At 39.8% G+C, this 14,065-nt stretch overlaps 3 protein-coding genes across 6 annotated transcripts; 1 reads left to right on the top strand and 2 right to left on the bottom strand.

Moving 5' to 3' along the window:
• Nucleotides 1–27: 27 nt before the first annotated feature.
• MESR4 (Misexpression suppressor of ras 4) lies at nt 28–5,099 on the bottom strand. 3 transcript variants are annotated; one of them, XM_008202769.3, is made up of 2 exons: nt 4,952–5,099; nt 28–4,734 (listed from the first exon to the last, which is right to left on the bottom strand). In XM_008202769.3, the coding sequence occupies exon 2, from the start codon at nt 4,704–4,706 to the stop codon at nt 522–524; it is 4,185 nt and encodes a 1,394-aa protein (XP_008200991.2). In that variant the 5' UTR covers nt 4,707–4,734; nt 4,952–5,099; the 3' UTR covers nt 28–521. The 3 variants fall into 3 exon arrangements, with proteins under 3 accessions (XP_008200991.2, XP_001810019.2, XP_015839912.2); XM_001809967.4 differs by having other exon boundaries at nt 4,928–5,071; XM_015984426.2 differs by lacking the exon at nt 4,952–5,099 and adding an exon at nt 4,791–4,927.
• An 84-nt stretch (nt 5,100–5,183) lies between these two features.
• On the top strand, nt 5,184–7,669 carry LOC103312498 (trichohyalin). The gene is made up of 4 exons (XM_008193263.3): nt 5,184–5,576; nt 5,621–5,789; nt 6,753–7,174; nt 7,220–7,669. The coding sequence occupies exons 1-4, from the start codon at nt 5,538–5,540 to the stop codon at nt 7,610–7,612; spliced, it is 1,023 nt and encodes a 340-aa protein (XP_008191485.2). The 5' UTR covers nt 5,184–5,537; the 3' UTR covers nt 7,613–7,669.
• Nucleotides 7,665–12,258, bottom strand: LOC100142083 (uncharacterized). Of its 2 annotated transcripts, none has more exons than XM_001807728.4 (4): nt 12,073–12,258; nt 9,203–9,531; nt 7,965–8,112; nt 7,665–7,916 (listed from the first exon to the last, which is right to left on the bottom strand). In XM_001807728.4, the coding sequence occupies exons 2-4, from the start codon at nt 9,513–9,515 to the stop codon at nt 7,733–7,735; spliced, it is 645 nt and encodes a 214-aa protein (XP_001807780.1). In that variant the 5' UTR covers nt 9,516–9,531; nt 12,073–12,258; the 3' UTR covers nt 7,665–7,732. The 2 variants fall into 2 exon arrangements, with proteins under 2 accessions (XP_001807780.1, XP_008191491.1); XM_008193269.3 differs by having other exon boundaries at nt 9,203–9,599.
• Nucleotides 12,259–14,065: the final 1,807 nt, after the last annotated feature.

Below are 14,065 nucleotides of genomic sequence, written 5' to 3' on the forward strand. Positions count from 1 at the left end.
CGGTGGGTGCAAAAGTAAAACGATCGGTTACTTCCCGATGTTTATTCTGTCTATCAGAAAGTTACAAACATCAAATTTAACTCTGAAATCAAGTCAGATCTTAGGATAACATATTTTCCATACAGTGGAAAAGTTCTCTGTAAAGAGAGCCGATATTAATAAAAATATTTACAGATTTACATATCTAATTTGGCAAAGTTCTATATTAAACACGACAAGAGAAAATAAAACTACTTAATAATAAAAAAAGGTAATTCTACAAAATACATTAATTTAAATGATTTCCTTCAATCACAATGTAACTATGTACAGGTACAAAACAATTATGTACAACCTTTAGTACCTAAAAATTTACCAGTTAAAAGCTGTGTACACAAAAATATGATCACCAAGAACGGCCACATCAGAAGGAAAATAATTTACTGGGTGGTAAAACTTTACAAAAATTAACAACTTATAAGCGTACTTTTAAATAATATCAAAACCACAAGCTTCTAAACAGTAAACCCAAAAACTCCACTTCACGAAGTTTTCGCCTTCAATTTGAGCGCTTCTCGTTTCTGTTGTCTTTTTTTCCTACACTCTGGACAATACCAGTGCCCCTTGGGCGGCACCATGATCCCCACACACTCGAAATGGAACCATTCGATGCTGCAATCCCTCGAATCGCACCCTATCATCTCCGAAACCTCATCATAGGGACACTTGCAGTAGCAGTAAAGCGCGTCCGGGTTCACCTGGAGCATGTTCCGCCCCTCGTTACTCGAGTCGTTCGACTCCACCTCGCTCTCCCCATCCTCCACCTTCGGCTTCAACTTGATCGTGGGCATTTTCCGCGGAGTGTCCTTGTTCGGGTACCCCCGGAAGGGCTGCACCGGTGGCGGCCCTGTCTTTATCGTGATCGGGGGCACAGTCAGTGGGGGCTGCACTGGGAAAACCTCCGTCTTGCGCCACTTCGGAGCCTCCTCTTCGTCGCTCGAATAACCGTAGAATTTATTAGGAACGCGCCTCCGCTTCGAGGCTCTTAAACTCGTATCGCTTTCCTCGCGCGGCAACTCGGCCTCGCTCTTGGGGTAAATGTTACTCGGGGGGAGTTTCGCGCTGGGGGAGGGCACCGGCGAGTTCCGCGACAGGGTGAGGGTGATTGGGGCCACGGTCGGGGGTTGGTAGTAATACTCTGGAATGTTGGACGCGTTATACTTTTCTTTGCGTTCGCTCTTCTTCTTTTTCTTTTTCTTCGACTTGGATTTCTTCTTCTTGACTTGCTCCTCCTCGGGGAGGTTCGGGGTCGCTGCCCGACTGTTCTCGAGCAGGGAACCGTTCGGTGCCTGGTCGATCCCCGCGAGGATTTGGTTGCGTTTCTCTTCTAGGATCTTCTTAGCGATCAGGTGTGGCTGCTTGTCGTAGAACTCTTCGTCCGTTTCGCTTTCGGTAGTTTCCAAGTCGGACTCAAGGATGGGCATATCGGCCATGGGGACTGTATTATCGACGACAATATCTTTGGTTTCATTGTCTTTTCCTTTATTTTTTCGCTGCCGGCGGCGGTCACGCCGCAATTGTTGGCGCTTACGGCCCTCTTCCGTCGACGAATCCGAGTCGGAACTTTCCGAACTCGAACTGGAAGAGCCCGAACTTGAGCTGCAGGAACAGTTCGGGCCACAGGAACAGCTCGACGAGTCGCTGTCGCTGCTCGAATCGCTCGATGAGCTATTGGCCTTCTTCTCCGGTTTGGTTTCCGGCACTGGTTTTTCCTCGGTCGTTTCAGGCTTGGCTGAGTCTTTCTTGGCGGTGCAATAGTCATGGTCCACGCTTTGTGACAGGTCGGGTTTCACTTCAGTGAAACTGATATCGGGCTTGTTATCGGGGTCTATGCAATAGTCGTGATCCCGCAGGGCCATTTCAAGAGTCAAAGGTTCGTTTTCGATGACTGGCTCAGGCTCGGCCTGACTTGGCTCGTTCTTCTCGCTATCGATGAACATGTGGTCGAACTTTTCCTTATTCGCTTGATAATTTTTAAAATCGTCCCAAATGTTCTCCAGAACGACCTCATTGTTTTCCAGGACTGGGTCCTCGACCACTTCGGCCGGTTCAAGGATCTCGTTCTCAATCTGATTTTCTTCAACCACTTCCTTGGTTTCTTCCTCTTTCTTCGCTTTTTCCGCCTCGTCCTCCGACTCACTACTGTCACTTTCGGAGAGGTTCAGTTCAGGCAAATCGTAAACGTCGACTTTCGGCTTAACTTTCTCTTTCTCCTCCACCTTTTCCTCTTTACTCTCTTCAGTTTCTTCCTTATTTTCGCCGTTTTCTTTACTCTCTTCTTTCTCCTCGACTTTGGGCTCTTCAGGCGGTTCCTTGTGTTTCAGCTCGTGCTTCGCTAGCAACTTCTTCGAAATGAACCTCTCCTGGCAATCGTCAATGGTGCAAGCGTGTGGTTTCTCATCCGTATGTATCCTTTTGTGTACTTTCAAGGAAACAGCTCGTGTGAACGTTAGATTGCACTCCTCGCACGTAAAGCTAGTCGGCGGTACGCAGAAGTGGTAAACGTGGGGCCACTTCTTCTGCAGGCATTTTTTACAAAGCATGCTTTCGGTGCCGTGCTTCCAGAACAGGTGTCTCGTGATGTCGGGTTTGTTCCTATAAGCTATACCGCAGCGGTAGCAAAAGTGGTGTAATTTATGCTTCCAGACGTGGTTTGACAACCGATACTGACTATGGCACATTTCTAGACACACATCGCAGACGTGGTGTCGTTTCCGGAGGTGCACCATGAGGCGGAAAGCCGACGGGAGGTCGTCCCCAACACACATACAACACCGGAAACCGACATCGTAGTCAAGAATGTAAACTCCGGGACACAAGTGACAAATCAATTCGCTATAACTGTAAAAATTCGACTTGCACATGATGCACAAGAGGAGGTTTTTCGCGTGGGACTTCCGGTTGTGTAGGTAGAGCTCCTTGTGAACTGTTGTGGAGTACCGGCACTGGAAACACTCAAAAACGTGGGAGAAAGTGACGCCTTCGTCCGAGGGACTAGATTCAAGACTGAAAAACACGGTTTCCAACTCAGGAAGGCTCTCCTTAATTCGCGCAACGAAACTTTCGGGAATGAGCTCCTCGGCGGTTATGGAACTCACGACAGCTGAGAAGCGGTGCTCGGCAATCGCGTGCAGTCCGAGTTGTTTGCCGTTGACTGCGATCTTGCGCGCGTGGTTGCAGTAGATGCAGAAGGGGGCAGTGGCGTTGAGACATTTCTGCAACAAAACGCGAATGTCGAACTTGTCCAAGGGCTGTTCCAGCTCGAGCTCGATTATGTTGACTTCGGGACCGGCAATTTTCATTTCCGGTGGCTCCTCTTCTTTGGGCTCACTGGGGGGCTCCTCCTCCACGCTGGGGGCGATCTCCTCGCTTTCGATTTGCTCGATTTCGGGTTCGGGGTTCTCCGGCTCGTGTTGCTCGATTTGGGGGAAAGACCCGGGTTTGAGCTTGAGTGAGAGTTTAGGAACTTTGCGCGTTTCGATTGGCTCTTCTTCGACCTCCATGGCCTCGTCCGGGGGGTCCTCTGGCTCGGGGTTTTCGGGGGTCACTTTGTCGTTCTTGTAGACGGGCTCTCCGGCCTCGGTGAATCCTTTGAAATCCAGCTCGTCGTCGGTTGAGTAGACGATTTCTTCCGGCTGTTTTTCGATGACGGTGTCATCAATTTGGTTGTCAGTCTGTGTTTCCGGGGAAGCGGGGGTCTTTTGTTTTTCGGGTTCTTGCGAACAATTGCCGTTGATGAGGGTTTCGCCGGTGACGTGATCTTCGGGCCGGATCTGCTGTTTGGGTTTTTGCGGTTTGTTGGTTTTTTGGCTTTTCTTGGCGCAATTATGGTAGAAAAAATTGTCTTGTTCGTTGAAGAGCTTGTTGCATTCACAGCACACGATGTAGCACGGGTCCGAATACGCACTAAAAAAGTCGTCGAGGGTGTCTTTGCGGCCGGGCTCGAGGTTGTGTCGCGATTGGATGTGTAAGCACAAATCGTCTAATACTGAAAACATACCCAAACAATATAAACACAAGTAGCGTCTGTGCACTTCCAGCATGTGCAAGTACAAGTTCCAGTTCTCGTAGTACGTTCCGCAGGCGGAGCACAGGAACACTTTCCGCCGCAGCTTGAAGCTAGAGGAGGAGTTCTCGGGGGCTTGGGGCTCCGCACTGGGCTCGTCGGTGCACTGGATGATGTGCTCGTTGAGCGTCGTCAGCGACTCGAAACCGGCGCGTCCGCATCGCGAGCACTTGAACTGCACTGTGGGCTGGAGCCCCAGGTACTGGGCGTACTCGCGCAACTTGGGGCTGTTCTTCGCCTTCAGCCGCTTGTGCTTGTGGAGGCCGGCTTGCGGGGCGCTGGGCTTGAGCGAGCTGTCGTTCTGGTGCTGCTGGGACAGCTCGAAGATCGACTCGTTGAAGTAGGGGTTGAAGTGGGGGATGAGCTCCGATTCCGGCGAGGCTGGCTTTTTGTCGTCGATCACCAGGGCGTCGCTCTCCGAGCTGTACTCCTCCGGGTTGGAAACCGGCTCACTGTCTCCGTTTACTTTGCTGACGGTGTCTTCCTTCGAAACGGCCTCCTCTGGTTCAGAGAAATTTGCCATTATCGGAGAGGCTACGCCATTGTTCACATGATTTGGGGCCTCGCTCTCGGATGAAATGCCGTTCAAACCATCTTCCATGCCGATTCTACTCTACGAGGCGTACGATCTGGGGAAAAGATTCTGCCATCAGTTTCTGATAACCCTTCAAGTGACAATTACAACATTTGTTTAGTTACGTATCGGAATTATCGGACCATGCGAAATTCACACGTCATGTTGTGAGTAACTTTGTTTTGCACGAGACTGAATTTGCAACAAATTGTCGCAACTTGTGAAACCGACAAGGAGTGCACACTTACACGAAAAAAATAGATCAAACATACCAGGTGGAATTAACGGTTTATAATATCGACGGGAACGGTTTTATTTAGCACATTTGAGCACATATTTATCGAGAAATACGTCTCCCCGCCTAAAAGGTTAATAAAATGGCGCTCCATTTCGGCCACAAGCATTTGCATTTCGCAGAGCTGCCAATGGCAGAGAGACAAAGTCTCAACTGGGGCCTCGTCACCCCATGATTTTGTTCACAATTGTTGGGAAAATTAAAAGGAAATTGGGGTAATAAATAAAATACAAGTTGCGGTGGATTATTTATTAGATAACTATGACAACAATTAGCGAATCGTAAAACGCAGGTGTCCATTAAACGTCAATAACCAGGGGCACCAGCCGGATACCGAAACTCCCAATCCTCAAAAAACGTTTAATCACGATTAATTTATCACACAGTTTGACTCCAAAATCTAATAATTTTGCATAAATCGTAATTTTAATTAATCCCAACTTTGCAAATCAGCGCGAATTCAAGTTTTGTTCGCTTTACTTGGGAAATTTGGTTTGTGAATTGGTAGTACAAAACGTCAAGTTTCAAAAGGTTAAATTTGAAATTGTAAAATTTTTGTTAAAATGAGGGACTCTTTGGAAGCTTTCGAAAAAACATTAGAGGTAAAACAATTTAGACAATCCCAGAAACTGTACTTTTATTCTAGAGTATAAACTCAAATTGGAATTTACAAAATAACCTTGTCGATTTGATTGAAAATTTGAATAAAAACTTGGAGTCAGAGCGCGAGACAACCACGAAATTACAAGAGCAAATTCAGAGTTTGATGAAACAGGATAACTTCGGTATTACCTCCAAATACGTTGCTTTGAAAGGTGAGTGTAATTTGCATGTGTAGATAAGATCCTTATTAGAGTATAATTGTTCTTAAATCGTTTATACTCCGTAAAGTTATACTTTTCCCGACCCATATGCGAGTACTGAAATCCTTCGGGAGTTGGCCAAACATATAGAATCATAGAGTAAGAGATATAGAATATAAAAGTCTGCCGAGTGTGCACGTTTTTGTAATGTTAGTTGCATAATATCAGTCATTGGAAAGAGAACTCAACAGGCTGATGTGGGAAAACTGAATTGTTGGCAAAAGTGTTTTTTATTAAAATTTTGTATCCATCTCTTTAAAAGTAGATAAAGATTTTACTATAACAGTAGAATTATACAGTGCCCCAAAATTGTAGAATTCCATGTTTACAAGCATTGTAGAGGATTATCTAGTTCAAATGTAAAAAAATAACGTTTCGGGGCTTCCCCACAAAGATACATTGGTTTGAAGGTGCACTTCAGGTGCTTTTTGAATTGTGTTTTATTCAAATACTGCTTAAAAAATTTCGGCATTTACTGATAAGAGATTATTGTTATTTATTGTGAAATTTATTTGTGAAAACAAATCTAATTATTATTCTCCACAATCATCGACTCCATGAATAACACAATAAAGTGATTCGTCAATTTGGAGACAGCCCTGTAAAATAATAAGACGTTTTTTGTATTTCTTATAAAACTACGTGTGAATTTTGGTCCCTTCTTCTCTTCTCATGACCGATTCAGTTGTGATTTTAGAATAAAAATCTATTCCTCAGCACTAAAGCAATTTTTGTAGTCTATCAAATTGGAGGATAAATTTCATAGGTACTTGTAAAAAAACAATTTTTTATTAGTAATTTTCATTAATGAGATAAACGGTGCTATTAGGGGTAAAAGCTTGGTATGGATTTCTGCTTTTTTCCGCAAATTGGTTACGTTTTAATTTGTTTGATTTAATTCACCTCTTAAATCAGCTGAATGTGCTGAGCTGAGAGAAAAGTTGTCGACGCTAAAGAATGAAAACGACGACTTACAAATCCAGCTCCTTGCAAAGTCTGAAGAAACTAAACACCTATTAATGGAAAAAGAGAGAGAGTTGCGTTCATATTACTCAGCTTTATTGAAACAAAAAGATGAGGAAATAAGACAAAAAGATAAGGAAATTCAGAATACGAAACAAAGTTTGCAGAAGAAAGAACAGCAACTTTATAACGAAATTCAGGCTGCTGAAGCCTCCTCAGCGATTGAGTTGGACCATGTGCAGTCGAATTTCAAAAAACAACTCGCTGACTCGAATAAGAAGCTGAAAGACAGCATGGAGACTTGTAACGTCTTGAGACTTGAACTAATGTCTGTGAAAGAGCAGTTTTGCGAGTATAAGCAGTCGTCAAATCAAGTAATCCTAACGTTATAAACGACAAAAATTAAATGCTTTTTGCAGAAAATTGCAGAGCTTCAAAAGCGGTTCCGCGAATCGCAAAGTGTGGACCAACTTTCAACCAGCTCGTCCCTTAATCAGGAAGCTCCATGGAACAGTGGAGCCAACACTTCTGGTAATATTATAGAAAGCAAATACCAGTCACTGGATGTTACTTCCAAAACCTTTACAACTTGTGACACCCCGATCAATTTGAAGAAAACCACGGTTTATCGAGGCTCCGGAAAATTTTTCAATACTTCAAACATTCGGAAAACCAAAAGCGCTCTACCGCCCCCAATAGAGTTAAGAAATTCAGCCAAAAATGAAGCAAAGTCGGTCGTCAATAAGAGGCGCAAACTGTACGACCCCACCGACTTGTCGTATTTGAACCTTGATGTTCCGCATAAAGAGTAGTAATTAGTGCTGTTTTGTAACGTCTTGTTCGCGTCAAATAAAATGCGAGAAATTCCATTACGTAAGTTTATTGTATAAATAATTTTGTACGCATATATACAGTCTTGGTTCCCGGATTATTCAGTTACAAATGTATTTGTCCAATCTATTCCAACTGTACGAATAGTCAATCTTCAGATGTCCGTAGTTGCTCAGTCCAAAATTCCGCGGCTGTCTTCTGTTCCTCACGTCGTCGTAAATCGGCAAAGTCGCCTCTCTTTTTGGCCGTATTTCGTCCAGCCTGCAATAAATATCCTGCCCAGTCCTGCAGAAAAATATGATTTAAAAATAAACACAGCGTGGCCCAACTCACTCATAGTCGCCGTATGAGAAGCTGATGCTGCGATCTCTTGGGTTCCTTCGGTGCGGAGCCACCGGGACTTTTCTCCACCTGTCCTGGTCATAGACATAGGGAGGGGAGACGTCCTTCATGTTCACTTCATAAGGATTCTCGTCAAACTCTAAAATAATGACTCATCATCAGTGATTATTAATTATTTATACGCCGCCCCCGTGCAACCGACGCGCAACAACACCAAAGTTTCTAAAACAATGTAGCGCAGTGACATTTCAAACTAGAACTAAAACTTTTGAAATATTGCGTTTTGTTTTTTCAAGTCAGGAATTCAGCCATTAATTTTAATCACAGGAAAGTCGCTAATTACGTGAAAACGCCTTCCTAACAGAGACACAGGTGTGTTCTGTCCGTAACTCCTTTTTTCACGAATTACGTTTTCTAAAAACATAAAACTGGAAGTAAAAGTACCCAATGCCTCGTCTTTTTCTACCGGATTGTATTCTTATTGTTGTGTTGCGTGACAATATTTATAAATGCGTGTGCGTGTGCGATAATTTATAATTAAGCCGCCGGTTACGGTCGTAGTAACTCCGCTAACACGACCGTAAAATAAAGTTTCACTACATGAAAATGGAACGTTTAAAAATATTTCGCTTAATCGCTAATAAACCCACACGATCCTAATTAGCGTGTCTCAACAATTGTAGATCATAACGATAAACACCTCGGCAATGGCCAGTTGCAACAATAAAAAAGACTTTCACTGAATCTCCGCACAAAAAGTTTAGTGCCCATCACTTTCTAATGGGACCGATCCCGGTATAATGAAGCGTAAAAAATCGATTAGGTAACGGAATAAAAGTTGCATAGCAGCTTTTAAATCTTCTTTTAAGTGACAGGTGGGCAGATTTTGTAACGATTGCAAAAATTGAATTGTGACCGGAATTAGAACGGATTTGTCTCCTCTTGAATTATCTTGGTTTTGCAATGATTGCAAAAATGGCCCCTTTGTCTGGCTTATTCTGATTTTTCCCGCGGAGTTTTCGTCGCAACAACAAAAGGGAAGGAAAAGGAGCGAATAATTGCGCATTGTCTATTATCTGATCGATGATGGTTAGGAAACGCACGTAATCGCAACTTTCTGGCCGAAGAATTGCAATTATGTCCCAACGATAATAATCGCTAATTACTGTCAAGGTGAAGTAATTGCATAAATTAGGCGATTTTTTGGACCGAGGTTTCCGGTGCCTTACCGGGATCGTAGCTTCGGTGAAGCCCCCCTGTGCTGTACATCCTTCTCGTCCTGGGCTTGCCATAAGCCACTTCTTCGTAGTTTTGGTCACGCTGCAGAGGCACGTACCGGAAGGAAGTCGAGTTTACGTCAGTGGTGAAGTCGTCGGAACCGCTGGGGTCCGAGCTGACATCAATCGAGTCGAGATGCTCCCTGATGTAGGCGTAGTTCTCCAAGTCCCAGGGGTCGACGTAGTGCTTGGGAGAGGGCGAGTGGAGCGACTCCTCCTCGCTCCCGAAATCGATGGAATTCCAGTAAATATCGTCAACTGGCATTATTATCGACACTCGTCTGGAAAAGTCGAGACGTGACACAACTATAAACCACCCGTAATGTCCTGACTTATTTGGTCATCCGCACTGGAATGAAATTTTAATCGTGTGCTCAATACGAAGTAGCGGATCTTCTGAATTGTGTAAACATTTCATTATTGGGAAACTGTTCATAGTTGTCGGCTTTTAAACTCTATACATGAAAACAGGTGCATACGATGCGGTCACACGATTGTTCGTGTTGATCTATTGTCAGACATGTGTACACATTCGCACCGATAGTGGAAAAGTAGATCAAGAGTTTCAGCGACTTTTAAAGAGATAGAAATGAATTTGCCATTTATTTGCACAAAAAACTAGTTTAGCCTCGCATTTGGCCGATTTGAGTCAACTGGTGGATTACGCGATTCCAGCGAGAGACATTTCAAAAAGGACTGTGATTCTGGTGGTTGGGTGGATTAATTAAGATCAGTTTCAAAAGCTTCTCTTTACCAGAAGATACAGAAAATACTGTGCCCTTTTGGCTCCCAAAATATTACCAAGAAAATCAATAGTTTATGGAAAACGGAAAATTCTGCTTCACTGTGCTAATCATGGCATGGTTTTCCCTCAATTCGTCCAGATCTGAGTTTATTTGAAATTAAAAGTTCTCGCTCTTTGTCGGTCTTAAGTTTGTGTATTTTTCAAAATCCTGCTCACAGTGCAGTGTGCATACTTTTTTAAACCAACAATTAATCATATGAAAAAAGATTTTTTTTATTTATTTTATATTTATTTATTTTATTTATTTTATTTATTTTATTTATTTTATTTATTTTATTTATTTTATTTATTTTATTTATTTTATTTATTTTATTTATTTTATTTATTTTATTTATTTTATTTATTTTATTTATTTTATTTATTTTATTTTATTTTATAATTATTTGTATTTTCTTGATTTTCAAGTCTGTATATGAATAGCACTAGCAAGGGAAGGAAAAACCGTGTTGTGTTGCCTTTTCTGATTTGAACCCACTCGACTTGATGTGGTTTGCAAGATTTTAATAAATAATTCTATTATAAATTGTTATAAAAAAAACTGTTAGTTGATGTAAGTGTGGCTATCGAACGAAAAGTATTTTTTTGCTGTTATTAACTGATTTGTGTTCAAATAAATTATTTCAGTAATCAAAATCACTTCAAGTTTGCTGAAAATAACAACTAATGCTTGGGGTTTTGCAAATTTGAATTAATTTGGATTTACTTGGTTTACGGAATTTATTTTTTTAGCAAGAAAGTAAACCGGAAAATTTAATTTTGACAGGAATTTTCTTGGATTGTGCTGTTTTTGCCATTTTAGGGACTCTAGTTGAGCGAACCAATATTTATTTATTAAGTAACGTGATATTTATTTATTTTATATTTTATAATTATTTGTATTTATGACTAATTTTAAACAGAAATTTTCTTGATTTTCAATTTGTATATGAATAGTTAAGAGCACTAGTAATTAACTGACTTGTGTTCAAATAAATTATTTCAGCAATCAAAATCACTTCAAGTTTGCTGAAAACAACAACTAATGCTTGGGGTTTTGCAAATTTGAATTAATTTGGATTTATTTGGTTTGCGGAATTTATTTTTTTAGCTAGAAAGTAAACCGGAACATTTAATTTTGCCAGGAATTTTTTTCGATTGTGCTGTTTTTGCCACTTTAGCGACTCTAGTTGAGCGAACCAATACATTAATTTATTTATTAAGTAACAGGAATTTCAAAAACATTTCTTTGCTATCTTTGCAAATAAAATATTACCAAAAATTATTAGTTTAATGGAGAAATAGTTTTGAATTAGTGTCGTATTTACGTTGTACGATACTAATTCAGTGAAGTAATATTGAATCAAAGCGAATCAATGTTGTTTTCAGATTTCAGGAACCACAAAAATCGGGTTTTGCCTTAATTTTTGTAAATATTTTATTTGAAATTAACTGAGAAATTATTCGATTACCACAAAACAATATGTCTCGTTATTTGTCGATCTCTAAGTGGTAAAATTGTGAAAAAAAAATTTCTACATGTCAGAAAAGACAAAAAACCCTGGATTTGAAAAAACCATGAATGACTGTTTTTTTTGTTAAATTAAAAAGAAACCAACGAAAATAAATTGGATTTCTCTTGATTTTTCAAATTTTGACTTAGTTTACATGCACATATGTACTTACAATAATATTATTTAAAAAACTATTCTATTAGCTATTGTCTGATTGGAATATATTTATTGAACAATGCCTGATATCAACTATCTAGTATTCATTTGAACTGTTTTATTTGGTTTCTACTATTGCAACCAAAACCACTTCACTTTTGCCGAAAATAACAATACATGCATGGGATTGTGCAGATTAGTATCAGCTTGTTTCGACTTGGTTTGCGAAATTTTATTTTTCAGCAAATTTTAATAAATAAAAATTTGGTTGTAAACAAAAAAAAGTACCGTTGGTTTGACATATTTACAGGAAATACGCAACATAAAATTATTTTTGAAAAAATTGGGTAAATATTTATTGTGGTACTCACGGTTGAGGGTGGCTGTTATATCACTGCACTTGTCTCCGACCGCACAAGCTCACTTATCTGCCTTCACTTTCATCAGGGAAGTGCAAGTGTTTCTGCATTTTACCGGAGGATTATTAAAAACAGCGGAGGCTACAGGCGTACTGATAGTAATAACTGTGGAGAAAGCAGCGAGCTACTCGAACACACGAGTCCCACCTCCAAAGCGCGCTTTGTTGATTGATAATTGTTTAAATTTCTCTAAACGCCCCCAGGCCAAAGAAATGTTAAACATGATCGTGGCCATAATTGTGTTAAGGAATTTCGGGAAAAATGCCACTAATGAAGCTAAATATATTGTAACTAAACGTTTTGTGAAGCTTGAAGAAATAAGTGGAATTTGCGCATAAGTGCAGAAAGTTTTAATTGTGTTTAACTTTTGATTACTTTCACCGAAATGTGAACATGGTTTCAATGTCACGGTTGGGATTTAATTTGTTTATAGTCTAAACAAATTGTTTTGATTAGACGCGGCGGAATCCGGGCCAATGGTTCATTAACATAGGTATTAAAGCCACTTTTCACTTTTAGCATGTTATTATCGTTATTTGTATGCGATATTAGGCGGCATTACCTCATTAATTAAAGAACCAACTCAGAATGTGTTATTTCAATTAACCAAAAAATTTAAATAAAACACGCTTTGTTTCATTAAACATAAAAAGAGAAACCCATTAAAACTGTTCCAGAATTTAACTCTGCTTATGAGCTCAAGAAACCTAAATTACTTTTCATGCAAAAAATTATTTAACCGTAAATCCAGCATAGCGAAAATCTCTTAGTCAGGATGATTTATCTAGCCAGTCGAAATTTTTTGCATTTTCTCCATTTCCGTTTACCACATCCACTCAGGATTGAGTAATACTTAATAATTACAAATTTTTAATGGCAAACATTCAAACAATATGGATAAACAATTTTACCATTATTTAAAGCTAATGATTGTCAGATGGTAATTTGCACACAATGTTCGTTTAGTGAAAAAGAAAAAGACCTCGACAAATTTTGTGAAAATCGAGATTTCAAGGCAATGTTCCACTCGCGGAGCATCTAAATTATTGCGTACGACGTCAATGCCGAATGTATTGGGAATTATTGATGTTATGGCATTAATTTACATCAATTATGCATTGTCTTGTAGGCACAAAATATACCAATAAATTTTTATGGAAAAGCAGCCCACGATGATCGTTAAAGTAAAGAAATAAACAAACAACTATGTTTATTATGTCTCAACTAGAGTAACGTGATTTTACAGCAAATAAAAGAAAGAACTTTGCTTCTGGTATTAATCGATTTTAATCGACTAGATTTGGGGTCTTCATCAATTATAGTATTAACTTGCACACTTTAACAATTACTTGCACAAACAGGGTGTTGGCATTTCATAATAATTACCTAAAAAACGGCAAAATGTTTGATTCAAGTTCCATAGAGCAAAACCAAGAATTAATCGATTAACAGGAAAATTTTACAATAAAAAATAAAATAAGATCACAATAAAAAAGGCAGACACTTGTACTGTTCCTCTCCCGTTGTTTTATTTTGTGTTTTTATGTTTGGTATAAAGACAAAGTTTGCAGAGTTGCGCTAGTATTTAAAATTTTATTCTAGGTTAATTTTCTTGTAAATCTATAGGGTGAAAATTTAAAGTTTTTGAATCATTGGAAGAAAACGGAAATTTGTAATTTTCGTTTTTATTTTTTTAAGCGAAAACCAAAAGAATTTAACGTCTTTAACTACACATTCTTCAAGGAATTTAAATCTGTCGTCGTATTTTCCAAGGCGTTCTTGATGTTAGAGTTACAACACTCAAGTTTGTTTTTTTTATGGACGCCATATTTGATACTTGTATTTTTGAAAAAGTGTTTTCTTTTCTGATTACAACGATGTATCACATGATACGATCGTATTTCACATGCTGATTAAAATGGAGAAAAAAGGATTTTTGCAAAGA

Source organism: Tribolium castaneum, chromosome 2 (genome assembly GCF_031307605.1).
Source record: "Tribolium castaneum strain GA2 chromosome 2, icTriCast1.1, whole genome shotgun sequence".
In the NCBI taxonomy this organism is placed as follows: domain Eukaryota; kingdom Metazoa; phylum Arthropoda; class Insecta; order Coleoptera; family Tenebrionidae; genus Tribolium; species Tribolium castaneum.